The sequence below is a fragment of the Myxine glutinosa genome, chromosome 1 (assembly GCF_964187855.1).
Source record: "Myxine glutinosa chromosome 1, kmMyxGlut1.1, whole genome shotgun sequence".
NCBI lineage: Eukaryota > Metazoa > Chordata > Myxini > Myxiniformes > Myxinidae > Myxine > Myxine glutinosa.
The window spans coordinates 45516076-45542377 of record NC_136261.1 but is presented as its reverse complement, the minus strand read 5'-3'; the positions used below and the strand labels follow the sequence as shown (position 1 = coordinate 45542377).

General features: G+C 47.4%; 1 protein-coding gene across 1 annotated transcript in view; it reads left to right on the top strand.

The window, feature by feature from the left end:
- LOC137423441 (uncharacterized) overlaps positions 1–26302 on the top strand; it is a 419740-nt gene that overhangs the window by 322885 nt on the left and 70553 nt on the right. Inside the window, exon 2 of the mRNA XM_068110625.2 lies at positions 17357–17803. Within this exon, the coding sequence (XP_067966726.2) occupies positions 17357–17803 (447 nt within the window). The remainder of the gene's footprint in view (positions 1–17356; positions 17804–26302) is intronic.

Sequence of the window (26302 nt, the reverse complement as noted above, 5' to 3'; positions counted from 1 at the left end):
TGTGCATACCAACTGAGTAGATTACGAGGTGGGTGAGTGTGCATACCAACTGAGTAGATTACCAGGAGGGGGAGTGTGCATCCCAACTGAGTAGATTACCAGGAGGGGGAGTGTGCATCCCAACTGAGTAGATTACCAGGAGGGGGAATGTGCATACCAACCGAGTAAATTACCAGGAAGGGGAGTGTGCATCCCAACTGAGTAGATTACCAGGAGGGGGAGTGTGCATACCAACCGAGTTGATTACCAGGAGGGGGAGTGTGCATACCAACCGAGTTGATTACCAGGAGGGGGAGTGTGCATACCAACTGAGTAGATTACTAGGTGGGTGAATGTGCATACTAACTGAGTAGATTACCAGGAGGGGGAGTGTGCATACCAACTGAGTAGATTACCAGGAGGGGGAGTGTGCATCCCAACTGAGTAGATTACCAGGAGGGGGAGTGTGCATACCAACTGAGTAGATTACTAGGTGGGTGGGTGTGCATCCCAACTGAGTAGATTACCAGGAGGGGGAATGTGCATACCAACCGAGTAGATTACCAGGAGGGGGAGTGTGCATACCAACTGAGTAGATTACTAGGTGGGGGAGTGTGCATCCCAACTGAGTAGATTACCAGGAGGGGGAGTGTGCATACCAACTGAGTAGATTACCAGGAGGGGGAGTGTGCATACCAACTGAGTAGATTACTAGGTGGGTGAATGTGCATACCAACTGAGTAGATTACCAGGTGGGTGAGTGTGCATACCAACTGAGTAGATTACCAGGTGGTTGAATGTGCATACCAACTGAGTAGATTACTAGGTGGGTGAATGTGCATACCAACTGAGTAGATTACCAGGTGGGTGAGTGTGCATACCAACTGAGTAGATTACCAGGTGGGTGAGTGTGCATACCAACTGAGTAGATTACCAGGTGGGTGAATGTGCATACCAACTGAGTAGATTACCAGGTGGGTGAATGTGCATACCAACTGAGTAGATTACGAGGTGGGTGAATGTGCATACCAACTGAGTAGATTACTAGGTGGGTGAGTGTGCATACCAACTGAGTAGATTATGAGGTGGGTGAATGTGCATACCAACTGAGTAGATTACCAGGTGGGTGAATGTGCATACCAACTGAGTAGATTACGAGGTGGGTGAATGTGCATACCAACTGAGTAGATAACTAGGTGGGTGAATGTGCATACGAACTGAGTAGATTACCAGGAGGGGGAGTGCATCCCAACTGAGTAGATTACCAGGTGGGTGAGTGTGCATACCAACTGAGTAGATTACCAGGTGGGTGAATGTGCATACCAACTGAGTAGATTACCAGGTGGGTGAATGTGCATACCAACTGAGTAGATTACCAGGTGGGTGAATGTGCATACCAACTGAGTAGATTACCAGGTGGGTGAATGTGCATACCAACTGAGTAGATTACCAGGTGGGTGAATGTGCATCCCAACTGAGTAGATTACGAGGTGGGTGAATGTGCATACCAACTGAGTAGATTACTAGGTGGGTGAATTTGCATACCAACTGAGTAGATTACTAGGTGGGTGAATGTGCATACCAACTGAGTAGATTACTAGGTGGGTGAGTGTGCATACCAACTGAGTAGATTACGATGTGGGTGAATGTGCATACCAACTGAGTAGATTACTAGGTGGGTGAATGTGCATACCAACTGAGTAGATTACTAGGTGGGTGAATGTGCATACCAACTGAGTAGATTACTAGGTGGGTGAGTGTGCATACCAACTGAGTAGATTACGAGGTGGGTGAATGTGCATACCAACTGAGTAGATTACTAGGTGGGTGAATGTGCATACCAACTGAGTAGATTACTAGGTGGGTGAGTGTGCATACCAACTGAGTAGATTACGAGGTGGGTGAATGTGCATACCAACTGAGTAGATTACTAGGTGGGTGAGTGTGCATACCAACTGAGTAGATTACGAGGTGGGTGAGTGTGCATACCAACTGAGTAGATTACGAGGTGGGTGAGTGTGCATACCAACTGAGTAGATTACTAGGTGGGTGAGTGTGCATACCAACTGAGTAGATTACTAGGTGGGTGAATGTGCATACCAACTGAGTAGATTACTAGGTGGGTGAATGTGCATACCAACTGAGTAGATTATGAGGTGGGTGAATGTGCATACCAACTGAGTAGATTACAAGGTGGGTGAATGTGCATACCAACTGAGTAGATTACCAGGTGGGTGAGTGTGCATACCAACTGAGTAGATTACTAGGTGGGTGAATGTGCATACCAACTGAGTAGATTACTAGGTGGGTGAGTGTGCATACCAACTGAGTAGATTACTAGGTGGGTGAATATACATACCAACTGAGTGGATTCCTAGGTGGGTGAATGTGCATACCAACTGAGTAGATTACTAGGTGGGTGAGTGTGCATACCAACTGAGTAGATTACGAGGTGGGTGAATGTGCCTACCAACTGAGTAGATTACCAGGTGGGTGAATGTGCATACCAACTGAGTAGATTACGAGGTGGGTGAATGTGCATACCAACTGAGTAGATTACTAGGTGGGTGAATGTGCTTACGAACTGAGTAGATTACCAGGAGGGGGAGTGCATCCCAACTGAGTAGATTACCAGGTGGGTGAGTGTGCATACCAACTGAGTAGATTACCAGGAGGGGGAGTGTGCATCCCAACTGAGTAGATTACCAGATGGGTGAATGTGCATACCAACTGAGTAGATTACTAGGTGGGTGAATGTGCATACTAACTGAGTAGATTACCAGGAGGGGGAGTGTGCATCCCAACTGAGTAGATTACCAGGTGGGTGAGTGTGCATACCAACTGAGTAGATTACTAGGTGGGTGAATGTGCATACCAACTGAGTAGATTACCAGGTGGATGAATGTGCATACCAACTGAGTAGTTACTAGGTAGGTGAATGTGCATACCAACTGAGTAGATTACTAGGTGGGTGAATGTGCATACCAACTGAGTAGTTACTGGGTGGGTGAATGTGCATACCAACTGAGTAGTTACTAGGTGGGTGAATGTGCATACCAACTGAGTAGTTACTAGGTGGGTGAATGTGCATACCAACTGAGTAGATTACTAGGTGGGTGAATGTGCATACCAACCGAGTAAATTACCAGGACGGGGAGTGTGCATCCCAACTGAGTAGATTACTAGGTGGGTGAGTGTGCATACCAACTGAGTAGATTACCAGGTGGGTGAATGTGCATACCACCTGAGTAGATTACTAGGTGGGTGAATGTGCATACCAACTGAGTAGATTACCAGGTGGGTGAATGTGCATACCAACTGAGTAGATTACCAGGTGGGTGAATGTGCATACCAATTGAGTAGATTACCAGGTGGGTGAATGTGCATCCCAACTGAGTAGATTACTAGGTGGGTGAGTGTGCATACCAACTGAGTAGATTACCAGGTGGGTGAATGTGCATACCAACTGAGTAGATTACTAGGTGGGTGAATGTGCATACCAACTGAGTAGATTACCAGGTGGGTGAATGTGCATACCAACTGAGTAGATTACCAGGTGGGTGAATGTGCATACCAACTGAGTAGATTACCAGGAGGGGGAGTGTGCATCCCAACTGAGTAGATTAGTAGGTGGGTGAGTGTGCATACCAACTGAGTAGATTACTAGGTGGGTGAATGTGCATACCAACTGTAGTTACTAGGTGGGTGAATGTGCATACCAACTGAGTAGATTACCAGGTGGGTGAATGTGCATACCAACTGAGTAGATTACCAGGTGGGTGAATGTGCATACCAACTGAGTAGTTACTAGGTGGGTGAATGTGCATACCAACTGAGTAGATTACCAGGTGGGTGAATGTGCATACCAACTGAGTAGATTACCAGGAGGGGGAGTGTGCATCCCAACTGAGTAGATTACTAGGTGGGTGAATGTGCATACCAACTGAGTAGATTACCAGGAGGGGGAGTGTGCATCCCAACTGAGTAGATTACCAGGTGGGTGAATATGCATACCAACTGAGTAGATTACCAGGTGGGTGAATGTGCATACCAACTGAGTAGATTACCAGGTGGGTGAATGTGCATACCAACTGAGTAGATTAACAGGTGGGTGAATGTGCATACCAACTAAGTAGTTACTAGGTGGGTGAATGTGCATACCAACTGAGTAGTTACTAGGTGGGTGAATGTGCATACCAACTGAGTAGATTACTAGGTGGGTGAATGTGCATACCAACTGAGTAGTTACTCGGTGGGTGAATGTGCATACCAACTGAGTAGATTACCAGGTGGGTGAATGTGCATACCAACTGAGTAGTTATTAGGTGGGTGAATGTGCATACCAACTGAGTAGATTACGAGGTGGGTGAATGTGCATACCAACTGAGTAGATTACCAGGTGGGTGAATGTGCATACCAATGGAGTAGATTACTAGGTGGGTGAATGTGCATACCAACTGAGTAGATTACCAGGTGGGTGAATGTGCATACCAATTGAGTAGATTACTAGGTGGGTGAATGTGCATACCAACTGAGTAGATTACGAGGTGGGTGAGTGTGCATACCAACTGAGTAGATTACCAGGAGGGGGAGTGTGCATGCCAACTGAGTAGATTACCAGGAGGGGGAGTGTGCATCCCAACTGAGTAGATTACCAGGAGGGGGAGTGTGCATCCCAACTGAGTAGATTACCAGGAGGGGGAGTGTGCATCCCAACTGAGTAGATTACCAGGAGGGGGAGTGTGCATCCCAATTGAGTAGATTACCAAGTGGGTGAATGTGCATACCAACTGAGTAGATTATGAGGTGGGTGAATGTGCATACCAACTGAGTAGATTACAAGGTGGGTGAATGTGCATACCAACTGAGTAGATTACCAGGTGGGTGAGTGTGCATACCAACTGAGTAGATTACTAGGTGGGTGAATGTGCATACCAACTGAGTAGATTACTAGGTGGGTGAGTGTGCATACCAACTGAGTAGATTACTAGGTGGGTGAATATACATACCAACTGAGTGGATTCCTAGGTGGGTGAATGTGCATACCAACTGAGTAGATTACTAGGTGGGTGAGTGTGCATACCAACTGAGTAGATTACGAGGTGGGTGAATGTGCATACCAACTGAGTAGATTACCAGGTGGGTGAATGTGCATACCAACTGAGTAGATTACGAGGTGGGTGAATGTGCATACCAACTGAGTAGATTACTAGGTGGGTGAGTGTGCATACCAACTGAGTAGATTACCAGGAGGGGGAGTGTGCATGCCAACTGAGTAGATTACCAGGAGGGGGAGTGTGCATCCCAACTGAGTAGATTACCAGGAGGGGGAGTGTGCATCCCAACTGAGTAGATTACCAGATGGGTGAATGTGCATACCAACTGAGTAGATTACTAGGTGGGTGAATGTGCATACCAACTGAGTAGATTACCAGGAGGGGGAGTGTGCATCCCAACTGAGTAGATTACAAGGTGGGTGAGTGTGCATACCAACTGAGTAGATTACTAGGTGGGTGAATGTGCATACCAACTGAGTAGATTACCAGGTGGGTGAATGTGCATACCAACTGAGTAGTTACTAGGTAGGTGAATGTGCATACCAACTGAGTAGATTACTAGGTGGGTGAATGTGCATACCAACTGAGTAGTTACTGGGTGGGTGAATGTGCATACCAACTGAGTAGTTACTAGGTGGGTGAATGTGCATACCAACTGAGTAGTTACTAGGTGGGTGAATGTGCATACCAACTGAGTAGATTACTAGGTGGGTGAATGTGCATACCAACCGAGTAAATTACCAGGACGGGGAGTGTGCATCCCAACTGAGTAGATTACTAGGTGGGTGAGTGTGCATACCAACTGAGTAGATTACCAGGTGGGTGAATGTGCATACCACCTGAGTAGATTACTAGGTGGGTGAATGTGCATACCAACTGAGTAGATTACCAGGTGGGTGAATGTGCATACCAACTGAGTAGATTACCAGGTGGGTGAATGTGCATACCAATTGAGTAGATTACCAGGTGGGTGAATGTGCATCCCAACTGAGTAGATTACTAGGTGGGTGAGTGTGCATACCAACTGAGTAGATTACCAGGTGGGTGAATGTGCATACCAACTGAGTAGATTACTAGGTGGGTGAATGTGCATACCAACTGAGTAGATTACCAGGTGGGTGAATGTGCATACCAACTGAGTACATTACCAGGTGGGTGAATGTGCATACCAACTGAGTAGATTACCAGGAGGGGGAGTGTGCATCCCAACTGAGTAGATTAGTAGGTGGGTGAGTGTGCATACCAACTGAGTAGATTACTAGGTGGGTGAATGTGCATACCAACTGTAGTTACTAGGTGGGTGAATGTGCATACCAACTGAGTAGATTACCAGGTGGGTGAATGTGCATACCAACTGAGTAGATTACCAGGTGGGTGAATGTGCATACCAACTGAGTAGTTACTAGGTGGGTGAATGTGCATACCAACTGAGTAGATTACCAGGTGGGTGAATGTGCATACCAACTGAGTAGATTACCAGGAGGGGGAGTGTGCATCCCAACTGAGTAGATTACTAGGTGGGTGAATGTGCATACCAACTGAGTAGATTACCAGGAGGGGGAGTGTGCATCCCAACTGAGTAGATTACCAGGTGGGTGAATATGCATACCAACTGAGTAGATTACCAGGTGGGTGAATGTGCATACCAACTGAGTAGATTACCAGGTGGGTGAATGTGCATACCAACTGAGTAGATTACCAGGTGGGTGAATGTGCATACCAACTAAGTAGTTACTAGGTGGGTGAATGTGCATACCAACTGAGTAGTTACTAGGTGGGTGAATGTGCATACCAACTGAGTAGATTACTAGGTGGGTGAATGTGCATACCAACTGAGTAGTTACTCGGTGGGTGAATGTGCATACCAACTGAGTAGATTACCAGGTGGGTGAATGTGCATACCAACTGAGTAGTTATTAGGTGGGTGAATGTGCATACCAACTGAGTAGATTACGAGGTGGGTGAATGTGCATACCAACTGAGTAGATTACCAGGTGGGTGAATGTGCATACCAATGGAGTAGATTACTAGGTGGGTGAATGTGCATACCAACTGAGTAGATTACCAGGTGGGTGAATGTGCATACCAATTGAGTAGATTACTAGGTGGGTGAATGTGCATACCAACTGAGTAGATTACGAGGTGGGTGAGTGTGCATACCAACTGAGTAGATTACCAGGAGGGGGAGTGTGCATGCCAACTGAGTAGATTACCAGGAGGGGGAGTGTGCATCCCAACTGAGTAGATTACCAGGAGGGGGAGTGTGCATCCCAACTGAGTAGATTACCAGGAGGGGGAGTGTGCATCCCAACTGAGTAGATTACCAGGAGGGGGAGTGTGCATCCCAATTGAGTAGATTACCAAGTGGGTGAATGTGCATCCCAACTGAGTAGATTACCAGGAGGGGGAGTGTGCATACCAACTGAGTAGATTACGAGGTGGGTGAGTGTGCATACCAACTGAGTAGATTACCAGGAGGGGGAGTGTGCATCCCAACTGAGTAGATTACCAGGAGGGGGAGTGTGCATCCCAACTGAGTAGATTACCAGGAGGGGGAATGTGCATACCAACCGAGTAAATTACCAGGAAGGGGAGTGTGCATCCCAACTGAGTAGATTACCAGGAGGGGGAGTGTGCATACCAACCGAGTTGATTACCAGGAGGGGGAGTGTGCATACCAACCGAGTTGATTACCAGGAGGGGGAGTGTGCATACCAACTGAGTAGATTACTAGGTGGGTGAATGTGCATACCAACTGAGTAGATTACCAGGAGGGGGAGTGTGCATACCAACTGAGTAGATTACCAGGAGGGGGAGTGTGCATCCCAACTGAGTAGATTGCCAGGAGGGGGAGTGTGCATACCAACTGAGTAGATTACTAGGTGGGTGAGTGTGCATCCCAACTGAGTAGATTACCAGGAGGGGGAATGTGCATACCAACCGAGTAGATTACCAGGAGGGGGAGTGTGCATACCAACTGAGTAGATTACTAGGTGGGGGAGTGTGCATCCCAACTGAGTAGATTACCAGGAGGGGGAGTGTGCATACCAACTGAGTAGATTACCAGGAGGGGGAGTGTGCATACCAACTGAGTAGATTACTAGGTGGATGAATGTGCATACCAACTGAGTAGATTACCAGGTGGGTGAGTGTGCATGCCAACTGAGAAGATTACTAGGTGGGTGAATGTGCATACCAACTGAGTAGATTACCAGGAGGGGGAGTGTGCATACCAACTGAGTAGATTACCAGGAGGGGGAGTGTGCATACCAACTGAGTAGATTACTAGGTGGGTGAATGTGCATACCAACTGAGTAGATTACCAGGTGGGTGAGTGTGCATACCAACTGAGTAGATTACCAGGTGGTTGAATGTGCATACCAACTGAGTAGATTACTAGGTGGGTGAATGTGCATACCAACTGAGTAGATTACCAGGTGGGTGAGTGTGCATACCAACTGAGTAGATTACCAGGTGGGTGAGTGTGCATACCAACTGAGTAGATTACCAGGTGGGTGAATGTGCATCCCAACTGAGTAGATTACGAGGTGGGCGAATGTGCATACCAACTGAGTAGATTACTAGGTGGGTGAATGTGCATACCAACTGAGTAGATTACTAGGTGGGTGAATGTGCATACCAACTGAGTAGATTACTAGGTGGGTGAGTGTGCATACCAACTGAGTAGATTACGAGGTGGGTGAATGTGCATACCAACTGAGTAGATTACGAGGTGGGTGAATGTGCATACCAACTGAGTAGATTACTAGGTGGGTGAGTGTGCATACCAACTGAGTAGATTACGAGGTGGGTGAGTGTGCATACCAACTGAGTAGATTACTAGGTGGGTGAATGTGCATACCAACTGAGTAGATTACCAGGTGGGTGAGTGTGCATACCAACTGAGTAGATTACCAGGTGGGTGAATGTGCATACCAACTGAGTAGATTACTAGGTGGGTGAATATGCATACCAACTGAGTAGATTACGAGGTGGGTGAATGTGCATACCAACTGAGTAGATTACCAGGTGGGTGAGTGTGCATACCAACTGAGTAGATTACTAGGTGGGTGAATGTGCATACCAACTGAGTAGATTACGAGGTGGGTGAATGTGCATACCAACTGAGTAGATTACGAGGTTGGTGAATGTGCATACCAACTGAGTAGATTACGAGGTTGGTGAATGTGCATACGAACTGAGTAGATTACCAGGAGGGGGAGTGCATCCCAACTGAGTAGATTACCAGGTGGGTGAGTGTGCATACCAACTGAGTAGATTACCAGGTGGGTGAATGTGCATACCAACTGAGTAGATTACCAGGTGGGTGAATGTGCATACCAACTGAGTAGATTACTAGGTGGGTGAATGTGCATACCAACCGAGTAAATTACCAGGACGGGGAGTGTGCATCCCAACTGAGTAGATTACTAGGTGGGTGAGTGTGCATACCAACTGAGTAGATTACCAGGTGGGTGAATGTGCATACCACCTGAGTAGATTACTAGGTGGGTGAATGTGCATACCAACTGAGTAGATTACCAGGTGGGTGAATGTGCATACCAACTGAGTAGATTACCAGGTGGGTGAATGTGCATACCAATTGAGTAGATTACCAGGTGGGTGAATGTGCATCCCAACTGAGTAGATTACTAGGTGGGTGAGTGTGCATACCAACTGAGTAGATTACCAGGTGGGTGAATGTGCATACCAACTGAGTAGATTACTAGGTGGGTGAATGTGCATACCAACTGAGTAGATTACCAGGTGGGTGAATGTGCATACCAACTGAGTACATTACCAGGTGGGTGAATGTGCATACCAACTGAGTAGATTACCAGGAGGGGGAGTGTGCATCCCAACTGAGTAGATTAGTAGGTGGGTGAGTGTGCATACCAACTGAGTAGATTACTAGGTGGGTGAATGTGCATACCAACTGTAGTTACTAGGTGGGTGAATGTGCATACCAACTGAGTAGATTACCAGGTGGGTGAATGTGCATACCAACTGAGTAGATTACCAGGTGGGTGAATGTGCATACCAACTGAGTAGTTACTAGGTGGGTGAATGTGCATACCAACTGAGTAGATTACCAGGTGGGTGAATGTGCATACCAACTGAGTAGATTACCAGGAGGGGGAGTGTGCATCCCAACTGAGTAGATTACTAGGTGGGTGAATGTGCATACCAACTGAGTAGATTACCAGGAGGGGGAGTGTGCATCCCAACTGAGTAGATTACCAGGTGGGTGAATATGCATACCAACTGAGTAGATTACCAGGTGGGTGAATGTGCATACCAACTGAGTAGATTACCAGGTGGGTGAATGTGCATACCAACTGAGTAGATTACCAGGTGGGTGAATGTGCATACCAACTAAGTAGTTACTAGGTGGGTGAATGTGCATACCAACTGAGTAGTTACTAGGTGGGTGAATGTGCATACCAACTGAGTAGATTACTAGGTGGGTGAATGTGCATACCAACTGAGTAGTTACTCGGTGGGTGAATGTGCATACCAACTGAGTAGATTACCAGGTGGGTGAATGTGCATACCAACTGAGTAGTTATTAGGTGGGTGAATGTGCATACCAACTGAGTAGATTACGAGGTGGGTGAATGTGCATACCAACTGAGTAGATTACCAGGTGGGTGAATGTGCATACCAATGGAGTAGATTACTAGGTGGGTGAATGTGCATACCAACTGAGTAGATTACCAGGTGGGTGAATGTGCATACCAATTGAGTAGATTACTAGGTGGGTGAATGTGCATACCAACTGAGTAGATTACGAGGTGGGTGAGTGTGCATACCAACTGAGTAGATTACCAGGAGGGGGAGTGTGCATGCCAACTGAGTAGATTACCAGGAGGGGGAGTGTGCATCCCAACTGAGTAGATTACCAGGAGGGGGAGTGTGCATCCCAACTGAGTAGATTACCAGGAGGGGGAGTGTGCATCCCAACTGAGTAGATTACCAGGAGGGGGAGTGTGCATCCCAATTGAGTAGATTACCAAGTGGGTGAATGTGCATCCCAACTGAGTAGATTACCAGGAGGGGGAGTGTGCATACCAACTGAGTAGATTACGAGGTGGGTGAGTGTGCATACCAACTGAGTAGATTACCAGGAGGGGGAGTGTGCATCCCAACTGAGTAGATTACCAGGAGGGGGAGTGTGCATCCCAACTGAGTAGATTACCAGGAGGGGGAATGTGCATACCAACCGAGTAAATTACCAGGAAGGGGAGTGTGCATCCCAACTGAGTAGATTACCAGGAGGGGGAGTGTGCATACCAACCGAGTTGATTACCAGGAGGGGGAGTGTGCATACCAACCGAGTTGATTACCAGGAGGGGGAGTGTGCATACCAACTGAGTAGATTACTAGGTGGGTGAATGTGCATACCAACTGAGTAGATTACCAGGAGGGGGAGTGTGCATACCAACTGAGTAGATTACCAGGAGGGGGAGTGTGCATCCCAACTGAGTAGATTGCCAGGAGGGGGAGTGTGCATACCAACTGAGTAGATTACTAGGTGGGTGAGTGTGCATCCCAACTGAGTAGATTACCAGGAGGGGGAATGTGCATACCAACCGAGTAGATTACCAGGAGGGGGAGTGTGCATACCAACTGAGTAGATTACTAGGTGGGGGAGTGTGCATCCCAACTGAGTAGATTACCAGGAGGGGGAGTGTGCATACCAACTGAGTAGATTACCAGGAGGGGGAGTGTGCATACCAACTGAGTAGATTACTAGGTGGATGAATGTGCATACCAACTGAGTAGATTACCAGGTGGGTGAGTGTGCATGCCAACTGAGAAGATTACTAGGTGGGTGAATGTGCATACCAACTGAGTAGATTACCAGGAGGGGGAGTGTGCATACCAACTGAGTAGATTACCAGGAGGGGGAGTGTGCATACCAACTGAGTAGATTACTAGGTGGGTGAATGTGCATACCAACTGAGTAGATTACCAGGTGGGTGAGTGTGCATACCAACTGAGTAGATTACCAGGTGGTTGAATGTGCATACCAACTGAGTAGATTACTAGGTGGGTGAATGTGCATACCAACTGAGTAGATTACCAGGTGGGTGAGTGTGCATACCAACTGAGTAGATTACCAGGTGGGTGAGTGTGCATACCAACTGAGTAGATTACCAGGTGGGTGAATGTGCATCCCAACTGAGTAGATTACGAGGTGGGCGAATGTGCATACCAACTGAGTAGATTACTAGGTGGGTGAATGTGCATACCAACTGAGTAGATTACTAGGTGGGTGAATGTGCATACCAACTGAGTAGATTACTAGGTGGGTGAGTGTGCATACCAACTGAGTAGATTACGAGGTGGGTGAATGTGCATACCAACTGAGTAGATTACGAGGTGGGTGAATGTGCATACCAACTGAGTAGATTACTAGGTGGGTGAGTGTGCATACCAACTGAGTAGATTACGAGGTGGGTGAGTGTGCATACCAACTGAGTAGATTACTAGGTGGGTGAATGTGCATACCAACTGAGTAGATTACCAGGTGGGTGAGTGTGCATACCAACTGAGTAGATTACCAGGTGGGTGAATGTGCATACCAACTGAGTAGATTACTAGGTGGGTGAATATGCATACCAACTGAGTAGATTACGAGGTGGGTGAATGTGCATACCAACTGAGTAGATTACCAGGTGGGTGAGTGTGCATACCAACTGAGTAGATTACTAGGTGGGTGAATGTGCATACCAACTGAGTAGATTACGAGGTGGGTGAATGTGCATACCAACTGAGTAGATTACGAGGTTGGTGAATGTGCATACCAACTGAGTAGATTACGAGGTTGGTGAATGTGCATACCAACTGAGTAGATTACCAGGTGGGTGAGTGTGCATACCAACTGAGTAGATTACTAGGTGGGTGAATGTGCATACCAACTGAGTAGATTACCAGGTGGGTGAGTGTGCATACCAACTGAGTAGATTACTAGGTGGGTGAATATGCATAACAACTGAGTAGATTACTAGGTGGGTGAATGTGCATACCAACTGAGTAGATTACTAGGTGGGTGAGTGTGCATACCAACTGAGTAGATTACGAGGTGGGTGAATGTGCATACCAACTGAGTAGATTACCAGGTGGGTGAATGTGCATACCAACTGAGTAGATTACGAGGTGGGTGAATGTGCATACCAACTGAGTAGATAACTAGGTGGGTGAATGTGCATACGAACTGAGTAGATTACCAGGAGGGGGAGTGCATCCCAACTGAGTAGATTACCAGGTGGGTGAGTGTGCATACCAACTGAGTAGATTACCAGGTGGGTGAATGTGCATACCAACTGAGTAGATTACCAGGTGGGTGAATGTGCATCCCAACTGAGTAGATTACGAGGTGGGTGAATGTGCATACCAACTGAGTAGATTACTAGGTGGGTGAATTTGCATACCAACTGAGTAGATTACTAGGTGGGTGAATGTGCATACCAACTGAGTAGATTACTAGGTGGGTGAGTGTGCATACCAACTGAGTAGATTACGAGGTGGGTGAATGTGCATACCAACTGAGTAGATTACTAGGTGGGTGAATGTGCATACCAACTGAGTAGATTATTAGGTGGGTGAATGTGCATACCAACTGAGTAGATTACTAGGTGGGTGAGTGTGCATACCAACTGAGTAGATTACGAGGTGGGTGAATGTGCATACCAACTGAGTAGATTACTAGGTGGGTGAATGTGCATACCAACTGAGTAGATTACTAGGTGGGTGAGTGTGCATACCAACTGAGTAGATTACGAGGTGGGTGAATGTGCATACCAACTGAGTAGATTACTAGGTGGGTGAGTGTGCATACCAACTGAGTAGATTACGAGGTGGGTGAGTGTGCATACCAACTGAGTAGATTACTAGGTGGGTGAGTGTGCATACCAACTGAGTAGATTACTAGGTGGGTGAATGTGCATACCAACTGAGTAGATTACTAGGTGGGTGAATGTGCATACCAACTGAGTAGATTATGAGGTGGGTGAATGTGCATACCAACTGAGTAGATTACAAGGTGGGTGAATGTGCATACCAACTGAGTAGATTACCAGGTGGGTGAGTGTGCATACCAACTGAGTAGATTACTAGGTGGGTGAATGTGCATACCAACTGAGTAGATTACTAGGTGGGTGAGTGTGCATACCAACTGAGTAGATTACTAGGTGGGTGAATATGCATACCAACTGAGAGGATTACTAGGTGGGTGAATGTGCATACCAACTGAGTAGATTACTAGGTGGGTGAGTGTGCATACCAACTGAGTAGATTACGAGGTGGGTGAATGTGCATACCAACTGAGTAGATTACCAGGTGGGTGAATGTGCATACCAACTGAGTAGATTACGAGGTGGGTGAATGTGCATACCAACTGAGTAGATTACTAGGTGGGTGAATGTGCTTACGAACTGAGTAGATTACCAGGAGGGGGAGTGCATCCCAACTGAGTAGATTACCAGGTGGGTGATTGTGCATACCAACTGAGTAGATTACCAGGAGGGGGAGTGTGCATCCCAACTGAGTAGATTACCAGATGGGTGAATGTGCATACCAACTGAGTAGATTACTAGGTGGGTGAATGTGCATACCAACTGAGTAGATTACCAGGAGGGGGAGTATGCATCCCAACTGAGTAGATTACCAGGTGGGTGAGTGTGCATACCAACTGAGTAGATTACTAGGTGGGTGAATGTGCATACCAACTGAGTAGATTACCAGGTGGGTGAATGTGCATACCAACTGAGTAGTTACTAGGTAGGTGAATGTGCATACCAACTGAGTAGTTTACTAGGTGGGTGAATGTGCATACCAACTGAGTAGTTACTGGGTGGGTGAATGTGCATACCAACTGAGTAGTTACTAGGTGGGTGAATGTGCATACCAACTGAGTAGTTACTAGGTGGGTGAATGTGCATACCAACTGAGTAGATTACTAGGTGGGTGAATGTGCATACCAACCGAGTAAATTACCAGGAGGGGGAGTGTGCATCCCAACTGAGTAGATTACTAGGTGGGTGAGTGTGCATACCAACTGAGTAGATTACCAGGTGGGTGAATGTGCATACCACCTGAGTAGATTACTAGGTGGGTGAATGTGCATACCAACTGAGTAGATTACCAGGTGGGTGAATGTGCATACCAACTGAGTAGATTACCAGGTGGGTGAATGTGCATACCAATTGAGTAGATTACCAGGTGGGTGAATGTGCATCCCAACTGAGTAGATTACTAGGTGGGTGAGTGTGCATACCAACTGAGTAGATTACCAGGTGGGTGAATGTGCATACCAACTGAGTAGATTACTAGGTGGGTGAATGTGCATACCAACTGAGTAGATTACCAGGTGGGTGAATGTGCATACCAACTGAGTACATTACCAGGTGGGTGAATGTGCATACCAACTGAGTAGATTACCAGGAGGGGGAGTGTGCATCCCAACTGAGTAGATTAGTAGGTGGGTGAGTGTGCATACCAACTGAGTAGATTACTAGGTGGGTGAATGTGCATACCAACTGTAGTTACTAGGTGGGTGAATGTGCATACCAACTGAGTAGATTACCAGGTGGGTGAATGTGCATACCAACTGAGTAGATTACCAGGTGGGTGAATGTGCATACCAACTGAGTAGTTACTAGGTGGGTGAATGTGCATACCAACTGAGTAGATTACCAGGTGGGTGAATGTGCATACCAACTGAGTAGATTACCAGGAGGGGGAGTGTGCATCCCAACTGAGTAGATTACTAGGTGGGTGAATGTGCATACCAACTGAGTAGATTACCAGGAGGGGGAGTGTGCATCCCAACTGAGTAGATCACCAGGTGGGTGAATATGCATACCAACTGAGTAGATTACCAGGTGGGTGAATGTGCATACCAACTGAGTAGATTACCAGGTGGGTGAATGTGCATACCAACTGAGTAGATTACCAGGTGGGTGAATGTGCATACCAACTAAGTAGTTACTAGGTGGGTGAATGTGCATACCAACTGAGTAGTTACTAGGTGGGTGAATGTGCATACCAACTGAGTAGATTACTAGGTGGGTGAATGTGCATACCAACTGAGTAGTTACTCGGTGGGTGAATGTGCATACCAACTGAGTAGATTACCAGGTGGGTGAATGTGCATACCAACTGAGTAGTTATTAGGTGGGTGAATGTGCATACCAACTGAGTAGATTACGAGGTGGGTGAATGTGCATACCAACTGAGTAGATTACCAGGTGGGTGAATGTGCATACCAATGGAGTAGATTACTAGGTGGGTGAATGTGCATACCAACTGAGTAGATTACCAGGTGGGTGAATGTGCATACCAATGGAGTAGATTACCAGGTGGGTGAATGTGCATACCAACTGAGTAGATTACCAGGTGGGTGAATGTGCATACCAACTGAGTAGATTACCAGGTGGGTGAATGTGCATACCAACTGAGTAGATTACCAGGTGGGTGAATGTGCATACCAACTGAGTAGTTATTAAGTGGGTGAATGTGCATACCAACTGAGTAGATTACCAGGTGGGTGAATGTGCATACCAATGGAGTAGATTACTAGGTGGGTGAATGTGCATCCCAACGGAGTAGATTACCAGGTGGATGAGTGTGCATCCCAATGGAGTAGATTACCAGGTGGATGAGTGTGCATACCAACCGAGTAGATTACTAGGTGGGTGAATGTGCATCCCAGTGGAGTAGATTACTAGGTGGGTGAATGTGCATCCCAGTGGAGTAGATTACTAGGTGGGTGAATGTGCATCCCAGTGGAGTAGATTACTAGGTGGGTGAATGTGCATCCCAGTGGAGTAGATTACTAGGTGGGTGAATGTGCATCCCAACCGAGTACATTACCAGGTGGGTGAGTGTGCAGTGTAACCCTGTGAGCCCACGGGCTGAATGGTTGGATTTAAATTTTGACAAAGAGTTTATTGATACCATGCTTACTCCGTTGCTCTATGATGACAAGTTCCTTTATAGAGGCGCAGACAAGCTTATCACTCAAATTATCCCCCACTCCACCCATGCCCCACTCACCTCATTCCCCAATTGGCTGGTTTAACGTGTTGTTCGTGAGGAACACAAGATGGTCTTTCTGATTTATTTTAAAATGCATTTAAAACACAAGACATACTTGGCATGACATGACATTAACATCAGAAAAAGTATAATTTATCATCAAGGTTATGTTGATGACATCACATTTATTAAATTGCGCATAAACAGAATGAATTTAATGAAGAATAAATAGATAATTATATTTAAACTTCATTCCCGCCCCACACCAACCCCAGAGACTCAGGAACATTGTGGTTGCATGGAGATCACACCACCATCATCTGTCAATCTCTCTGTGTCCCAACCAACAACCACAACCACCGCCATTGTGAACGGACGGGCCGAGTTCCACTGTGACGTCTCCATGAAGAGCAGTTACACATATAAACACAAGGTGTACATTGCAGATGATCCCATCGTGTACTGGTACAAACACTGTCCCAACAGCTTCACAAGGAAAACAGTTTTCTCTGGAAAATCTGCGTCAGAGGAATACATTAACCGTGCGAAACAAACTGTTCATGAAATACAAGAACATTCGAACCTGAGAAGAAGAAGATTCACTCTGGAGATTTTCCAGCTCAACCTGAACGACTCTGGAGATTATTTCTGTGTTATCAGGATCAGAACAAGTCAAGGATCATATGGAGATTGTGGTGGAGGAACCAGGCTGGAGGTGGTTGGTAAGTTATGTGGGGTTAACCTGGGATGTGGATTCGTTCAATAAAAACAACTATGAAGGTAACAAACAGTACCTGGGTTGATTAAACAGGTGATTTCAGTTCAATATATAAATTGATAACAGTGAACACGATGTGATGGAATAGTTCGATCACGCCTCCATTTCACCAGAATAACCGAATTGGTTATAAAGACGGAGGCCATGATAATTATGTTATGATGTTAATTGGTGATTTTATTTAACAATTGTATTCTTCAAATCAAATGCCATCTCTGTACCGCTTGTTCTTTCATCTTCCCGACCACGTCAAAAGTATTCCGATACGAGATCTTTTGATGAACTTTCTTCTGAATAGCAATTATCATTAAGTTCAATCATAAACAATTATTTGATCATCAAGATGTATAATTGTGCTATTATGATGAGATCATTATTAGATAATCATATATATGTATATTGTTGTAGTTTTGAGAAAACACTAAAAAGTAATGGCAACCACCATACAGGTCCTTTAGAATAGTTATCTCATAGCAGACCATTATCTTAGTCCCTTCCCCTTATTTTGTGTTATGTCATGCGTTGGGGAAAGGTCCTCCAATTTTAAGGGATAAGCTACCAGGCATTGCACCGGGCTCCAAGGCACACCATGGTGTCCAGGTTCAGAAACCCACCAATCACGGTGAAAGGGGCGGAGTTACAGGCTCCACCAATCGGGAGCCAGGAGACCTCCAAGATTTCCCCCCTCTCCCTTGGACGATGAACAAAGGGATTTTAAAGACAACAAAGGATTTTGACAAACAGACAGATAAACAAACAGACAGAATAACAAAATTGACTGACTAATATACGGTACTTGAAAAATCTTCGATTTTGCAAATAACAAAAAGAAAGATGTTGTGTTTAGCACGATACGTGAAAAATCCAAACAAACAATAGTTGCCATGGAAACAGCAATTTCGTAATTTTGAAAATTTGGCCTCTCCAGTGTTTTACGTGATGGAATGTTGTGCATAAGAAATTTGGTTGATACATTTTGTAATTGCCACCTAATAGGTGTTTCACATGTTTTGGATGGCATTGACCTTGACCTTTGACTAATTTTGACCATATTTTATACACATATACTACACATGTATCGAAATAAGCTTTGTAAGTTTCAATCTGATATTTTGAAAAATTCCTGAGGTTTGGCAGGAATAAAATCACAAAAAAAACCCATTTGATTATAACCGGGTGAAATTGTTGTCATGGACACTGTTTCCTCTGTCACGAGTGTCACGTGGTGCTTTTCTCTTTGCCACTTGGGGCTTTTTCTATTTCTTGTGGAACTTGTCACAATACTACGAACCAAGTTGAGCAGAATCTGAAAAAAAAGAAAAGAAAAAGACATTGAATTAATTTACAACTACAAGTGTCGATCGGTCTGACTGTTTGTCTGTCTGTCTGTCTGTGTATGTACACTCCTACACATCTGGACGGATTTTGGACCAAATTTGTCACATAGGTAAACGGTTGTACCAGCCAGGTTAAAGCTGGTTAGCGGCTCCTTGAGCTGCTGGGAAACCCCCAGGGAAAATGATGGGGTGTACTTCCTCTCCGTTGCACTTGGTTTGAATATCGCCACCTTTGGTGAAGTTTAGCACTACAGGATGGATTTCATTTCCCTGGCTGCCATCTTCTGTGGTTATTCTCGCCACCATGGCTATTTTTCCCCGTTACTGGGGACGGGTACTTTTGCTAATTAATTATATTCTGTGCCTTCTTAGCTTGGTACTGAGGTGGTTTACCAATGGTGGGCCTTTTGACTTTGACTGATGAACCTCAAGTGCTAATGCACAAGGCCCTCAGATACAAGGTACTAAGGGGGGTCTATGGAGTCTGCAGGGTCTTAGGGTTATAGGGTTATAGGGTTATACTTACAAGGAGGGTTTGCCGTGGGAGTTGTTGTACGCAGATGATCTGGTGTTGATTGCAGAAAGTATGGATGGAATGAAGGAGAAGATGAACAAGTGGAAGGAATGTATGGAGACAAAAGGTCTGAAGGTGAATATCGGAAAGACGAAGGTGATGGCAAGTGGTAAAGCATGTGGTGAGGTGGAAATAACTGGGAAGTGGCCCTGTGCTGTGGGCAGGAAGGGTGTCGGAGTGAACTCCATTCAATGTACAATGTGCGCTGAGTGGGTTCATCAAAAATGTAGTGGTCTGAGAGGGTCATTAACCAGTGTGGCAGCTACATTCAAGTGTAAGGTGTGCACAGAGGGAGCTGCAGATGGAGGAAATGTTGAGTTGGATCTTGGAGACGGTGTGAAGATGGGAGGTGTGAAAACATTTTGCTACCTAGGAGACATGCTGAATGGAGAAGGTGGATCAGACTCGGCAACGGTTGCTAGAGTGAGATGTGCATGGAAGAGGTTTCGGGAACTGAGTGGCGTGCTGACGAGGAGGGGAGTGTCGTTGAATCTGAAGGGAAAGGTGTATGCTGCATGTGTGAGAAGTGTTATGATTTATGGGAGCGAGACATGGGTAATGAACGTAGAGCAGCAACGAAGGCTGGAAAGGGTGGAAATGCGAATGGTTCGGTGGATGTGCGGAGTATCGTTGAGAGAGAGGAAGACAAATGATGAATTGCGAAAGATGATGGGAATAGAGCCTGTGATTGATGCTGTGAAGAGAAACAAGTCGAGATGGCTTGGTCATGTGTTGAGGAAGGATGAAAGTGACTGGTTGAGAAGAGCGATGGAAATGAATGTAGAAGGAAATAGATGACGGGGAAGACCGAGAAAGACTTGGCTAAAGATGGTGGAAGAAGAAATGCGGGCAAGGGGGTTAACAAGGAGAGATGCAGAAAATAGGGCAAAATGGAGAAGATTGTCATGGGGACCGCAAGGCTACCCCCCCCCCCCCCCCCCCGCTCTAGCAGGGAAAATGGCCTTAAAATGCCTGTTGTGTTGTTGTTGTTGTTATAATAAGGTGTCTTAGGATCTTAATGGGTCTGGGTTGTATTAAGGGTCTTTATAAAAGGTCTAACGGTTCTAGGGGTCTTGAGAGGACCCCTAGAATGGAGGTCCTTGATGCTTACGACCTTGAGAGGTCGTAAGCATCGAACAGGTGAAACTTTTCATCTTAGGGGTGTAACATTTGAAGTTTGCCAAGAAGTTTGCTGATTTGAAGTTTCCATTTGTGCGGCTCGAGTCACAGATATTTCCATAGCCTGAGCTGTTCCTTGCCTAGTTTCGGCTCTATATGTTCAAACCAGTTCACAAAGGAGACGTCTGCGCAGCCATGGCAATGCACATTTATTTATGATTAGTCCGTCCCCTGCACAGCAGGACACGGGTTTTGTAATCACGTGTGTGTGTGTGTGTGTGTGTGTACGTAACTTTTTTACCATTTGAAATTTGTCATCAAATTTTCACCAAAGCTTTATTATAACACAGAGAAGGCAAATTAATAATTTTGTCAAAAGGTCAAAGGTCAGCATCACATTAAATCATTAATTTTCATCCAATTGACCTGAAATTTTAAGAATTTGCATGTTGGGTCACAGAAATGGTTCACCAATCAAAAGCGAGAAGCTGATTTTTTTTTTAGATCAAAAGGTCAAAGGTCAAGGTTGCGTAAAATCACCAATTTTCACCCAATTGACCTGAAATTTTAAGAATTTGCATGTTGGGTCACAGAATTGGTTCACCAATCAAAAGCGAGAAGCTGATTTTTGTTTAGATCAAAAGGTCAAAGTTCAAAGTTGCGTAAAATCACCAATTTTCACCCAATTGACCTGAAATTCTAAGAATTTGCATGTTGGGTCACAGAATTGGTTCACCAATCAAAAGCGAGAAGCTGATTTTTTTTAGATCAAAAGGTCAAAGTTCAAAGTTGCGTAAAATCACCAATTTTCACCCAATTGACCTGAAATTCTAAGAATTTGCATGTTGGTCAGTTTGATCTTTTATTGCCTCATTGGCATCATAATCATAATGCTCAAAATCCCATGTCAAAATCATTTCCCGTATCGGCGAGAGTCTCAAAGATGGTTTGTAGGCCGACCTCGTCACCGGCGATGTGCAGCAGGACAGCATGTTTTTCTTCCATCTCGGTAATGTTCACCGCGGCCATGTTGTACCGCACTCCGATCTCTGGCGCCATTTTCTCCATCACTGTGCAGTATTGTTTTCGTCACCAATGTCAAACTGTCGTGGAGCCAGTAAGTCCAACTTGTGTGCCATTGTTCTCGTTGTCGCCAACATAATGTTCCTCCATACCAGGAAAACCGTACTTTCACATCAGGAAACCATTCTTGGTTTCACAGTCTTTAATCCAACTCCACATCGCTACATCTTGTCAATCCGCCATTTGCCTTCTTCCGTCTTCTCCCCCTATTTATGTTTTCCCTGCATTCCTTCTCTACCTTCATTCATTCATTACCACATCAACCTTTCATTCATTCACACAATCTTCCTCACACCAACCTTTCACACAATCTTACATTCTTCACCAACACCATCGTAAATGTACAAAATTCACATTGTTTATTACTAATATTTATTTGTTTAATAGTGTATATTAATGTTTTCAGGTGATTACCTCTGCGACCGAAGGTGGATATGGAGGTTATGTTTTCACCCCTGTTTGTTTGTTTATTTGTGAACAGAATATCTCAAAGGGTTGTGGACAGATTGGGACGAAACGTGGTGGACAAGTTGGGTATGTGACAAGGAAGAATTGATTCCGTTTTGGTGAAGATTTGAATCCGGATCCAGATCAGAGAATTTTCTAAAGTGATTACCATTGACAGTGACTTCACTATTGAGTGATTGGGCTACAACGATATATAGCACGATATCTCAAAAAGTTGTGGACGGATTTGGACGAAAAGTGGTGGACAGGTTGGGTGTGTGACAGGCATGAATCGATTCGATTTTGGTGACGATCTGAATACGGATCCGGATAGGAGAATTATTAAATTTTTAATGTGATTCTTTGTGGCGGACACATTGTCAGCGGGCAATAATTCCGCGCACCAGTGGGTGGCGCGAGCGTCCGGGCGTGGAGGCGCAGCTCGGGCCACGCCCGGAGCGAAGGCGTCATGAGGCGCAGGGTGGAACTGAAGACATGCCCCGACCTTTCGGCCGACCGGCCACGCCCGGGGGCAAGGCGTGGCCTCGGGACATATATGCGGGCTCGATAGTCGAGCCCGCCCAGTGCTTACGTGCGAGCTGTTAATAAAGCATTTCAGTTTGTACAACGCGTTACGCCTACCTTCTTGTTACGCCTACCTTGTTACTTGTTACGCCTTCTTGTTACGCGTTACGCCTACCGCGTTACGCGTTACGCCAACGCCTACCTTCTTGGCAAACGAATCGTGTGTGCACAGCACCACACTGGTGACCCCGACTGGTTCAGCCGTAGCTGACCCCTGAACGCGCCATGGCTACCAACTCTGTCGCCATCAAACTCCCGGAGTTCTGGGAAGCGCAAGCCGACGTTTGGTTTGTGCAGGCCGAAGCTCAATTCCAGCTCCGGGGCATCACGGCGGACGAGACCATGTACTACCACGTGGTCGCCGCCCTCGGGCCCGGCACTGCCGTCCGCGTCGTGTCCATCCTTCGGCGCCCGCCGGGCGACCACAAGTACGCGACGCTCAAACGTCTCCTCCTCGCCACGTTCGGGCTCACGCAGGTCGAACGCGCCGACCGCCTCCTGGACCTTCCCGCCCCCGGCGACACACGACCGTCCGTTCGGATGGATTTTATGCAGTCCCTGCTTGGAGACCAGCGCCCGGATTTCCTGTTCCGAGCGCTTTTCCTCCACCAGCTACCTGTGCAGGTGCGACTCGCGCTGGCCGGTTCGAAATTAACGGAACCCCGCGCCCTGGCCGGAGAGGCCGACAAATTTTTTGCAGCCTGCGACACGTGGTCGGTGTACGGTGCTGCCATAGTGGATCCCGGTGCGGAAGCTACAGCGCTCCCTGCGTCCCTCGTGGCTGCTGCTACGCCCCGCCCACTACCGCCGCCACCACCACCACGGCCGCCGGCACGGCCGACGCGGCCGCCACCACCGCAAACCTGGTGCTACTATCATGCCAGGTTCGGCCGCAAGGCTAGAACGTGCCGCCCGCCGTGTTCTTTTGATGGGTTGGGAAACGACCGGGCCGGCGCTCACTTGTGGCCATGAGCGTCGGCCATTCCGGCAGCCTCCTGTTCATCACAGACACCTCGTCTGGTCGTCGTTTTCTGTGCGACACGGGAGCGCAGGTAGCCGTCCTCCCTGCCTCCGCGTCCGACAAGCAAGCCGCGGGCCGGGGCCCCACCTTGCTCGCCGCCAACGGAACACCCATCCGCACATTCGGGAAGTGTTGCCTCTCACTGTGGTTCGGAGGGCAGCGCTTCCAATGGTCTTTCGTCACCGCCAGCGTGCCAATGGCCCTGCTCGGTGCGGACTTCCTTTGTGTGCATGGGCTGTTGGTGAACGTTAAGCGTCGATGTCTCGTCCAGGCCGAAACCTTCAGCTCGCTCGCTTGTTCGCTGAGCGGCTCATTGAGCAGCTCACTGAGCGGCTCACCAAGCAGCTTGCCAAGCGGCTTGCTGAGTGGTTCCGTCCCGGCGAGGTTAGTCTGTACGCGGCGACGGCTGCGGCTGACGTCACGCAAGCCTTCATCGCCACGTGGGTTGCCCGGTTCGGTGCCCCCTCGGACATCTCGTCCGACCGCAGCCCCCAGTTCACCTCGGAGCTTTGGGGAGCGGTGGCGCAAAGGCTCGGCATCAAGCTGCACCGCACCACGGCCTACCACCCCCAGGCCAACGGCCTGTGCGAGCGCTTTCATCGCTCAATGAAGGCCACGCTCCGGGCCAGCCTCTGCGACGGCAGCTGGGCTGACAGGCTCTCCTGGGTCCTGCTGGGCCTCAGGACGGCGCCCAAGGACGACCTGCGCGCGTCCTCGGCGGAGCTGGTCTTCGGACAACCACTGCGGGTACCGACGGAATTTATCCCCGACTCCTCGGCTCCTTGGTCCGCGGCGCAACAGCGCTCCACCCTGCAGGAGACCGTCAGGAGGTTCGCCCCGGTGCCGATGGCACACCACGGTTGCCCGTCCTCCCACGTCGCCCCGGAGCTTCGCACGGCGGAGTACGTTTTCGTCTGGCATGACACCCACTGGGCACCACTGCGGCCCCCGTACGACGGGCCCTTCCGCGTGCTGGAGACCGGGGAGAAACATTTCACCGTGGACATCGGCGGTACTCCAGATCGTATCTCCGTGGACCGCCTCAAGGCGGCCCACCTCGATCTGGACCACCCCCCGCAAGCAGCTCTGCCTCCGCGTCGAGGCCGCCCCCCGGCGGTCAGACCCCCGGCACCCCCCAGCCCCGCCGTCCCGCTACCCCCCAGCCCTGCACGCATCGCCAGAGGGCGTTTCGGCCGGGTCATCCGGCTTCCCCGCAAGCTCACCCTTCAGGTGTACGGGAATTCTGGGGGGGCGCGTGTGGCGGACACATTGTCAGCGGGCAATAATTCCGCGCACCAGTGGGTGGCGCGAGCGTCCGGGCGTGGAAGCGCAGCTCGGGCCACGCCCAGAGCGAAGGCGTCACGAGGCGCAGGGTGGAACTGAGGACATGCCCCGCCTTTCGGCCGACAGGCCACGCAAGGCGTGGCCTCGGGGCATATATGCGGGCTCGATAGTCGAGCCCGCCCAGTGCTTACGTGCGAGCTGTTAATAAAGCATTTCAGTTTGTACAACGCGTTGTGGCCTACCTTCTTGGCAAACGAATCGTGTGTGCACAGCACCACATCTTCACCATTCAGTAATAGGGCTAAAACGATATATAGCACGATATCTCAAAAAGTGGACGGATTTGGACGAAAAGTGGTGGAAAGGTTGGGTGTGTGACAACGATGAATCGATTCGATTTTGGTGACGATCTGAATACGGATCCGGATAGGAGAATTATTTAATTTTTAAAGTGATTCTTCACAATTGAGTGATAGGGCCAAAAACGATATTTGGCATATTTCAAAAAGTTGTGGATGGATTATGACAAAACTAGGTGGATGAGTTGGTTAGGTGACAAGAACAAGCCGATTAGATCTTGGTTCAGGTCCGGATCCCGATCCGACCTATCAGTGGGATACAAAACATAAACTGTTCAGCCTGGCGGAGGTGTGCGCTCTACCGAGTGCCGTTCTAGTTTTGTTTAGTTTACTTCTACCACAACTTTATAGGACGTCGAAGCTCGCATCTCACATCACGTGATCATCCCAATTTGTATCTCTGGTAGTGTTCTTAGATTAAGCGAAAAATCTTAGCACCTGCACCCCTCTTGCATGCCAGGAACTCGTGCATTCATCATACGTATGTTCTTTCACACCCAAGCAATTCTTTTTATCAAGCAGTTTATTTAGTACGAATGGAATTAGGGATTATGGTCAACATGTATTATATAGGATTACTAATATTATACAGCATAATCTCCTGAAATTCATTATGTTTTGTTTGTATATTTTT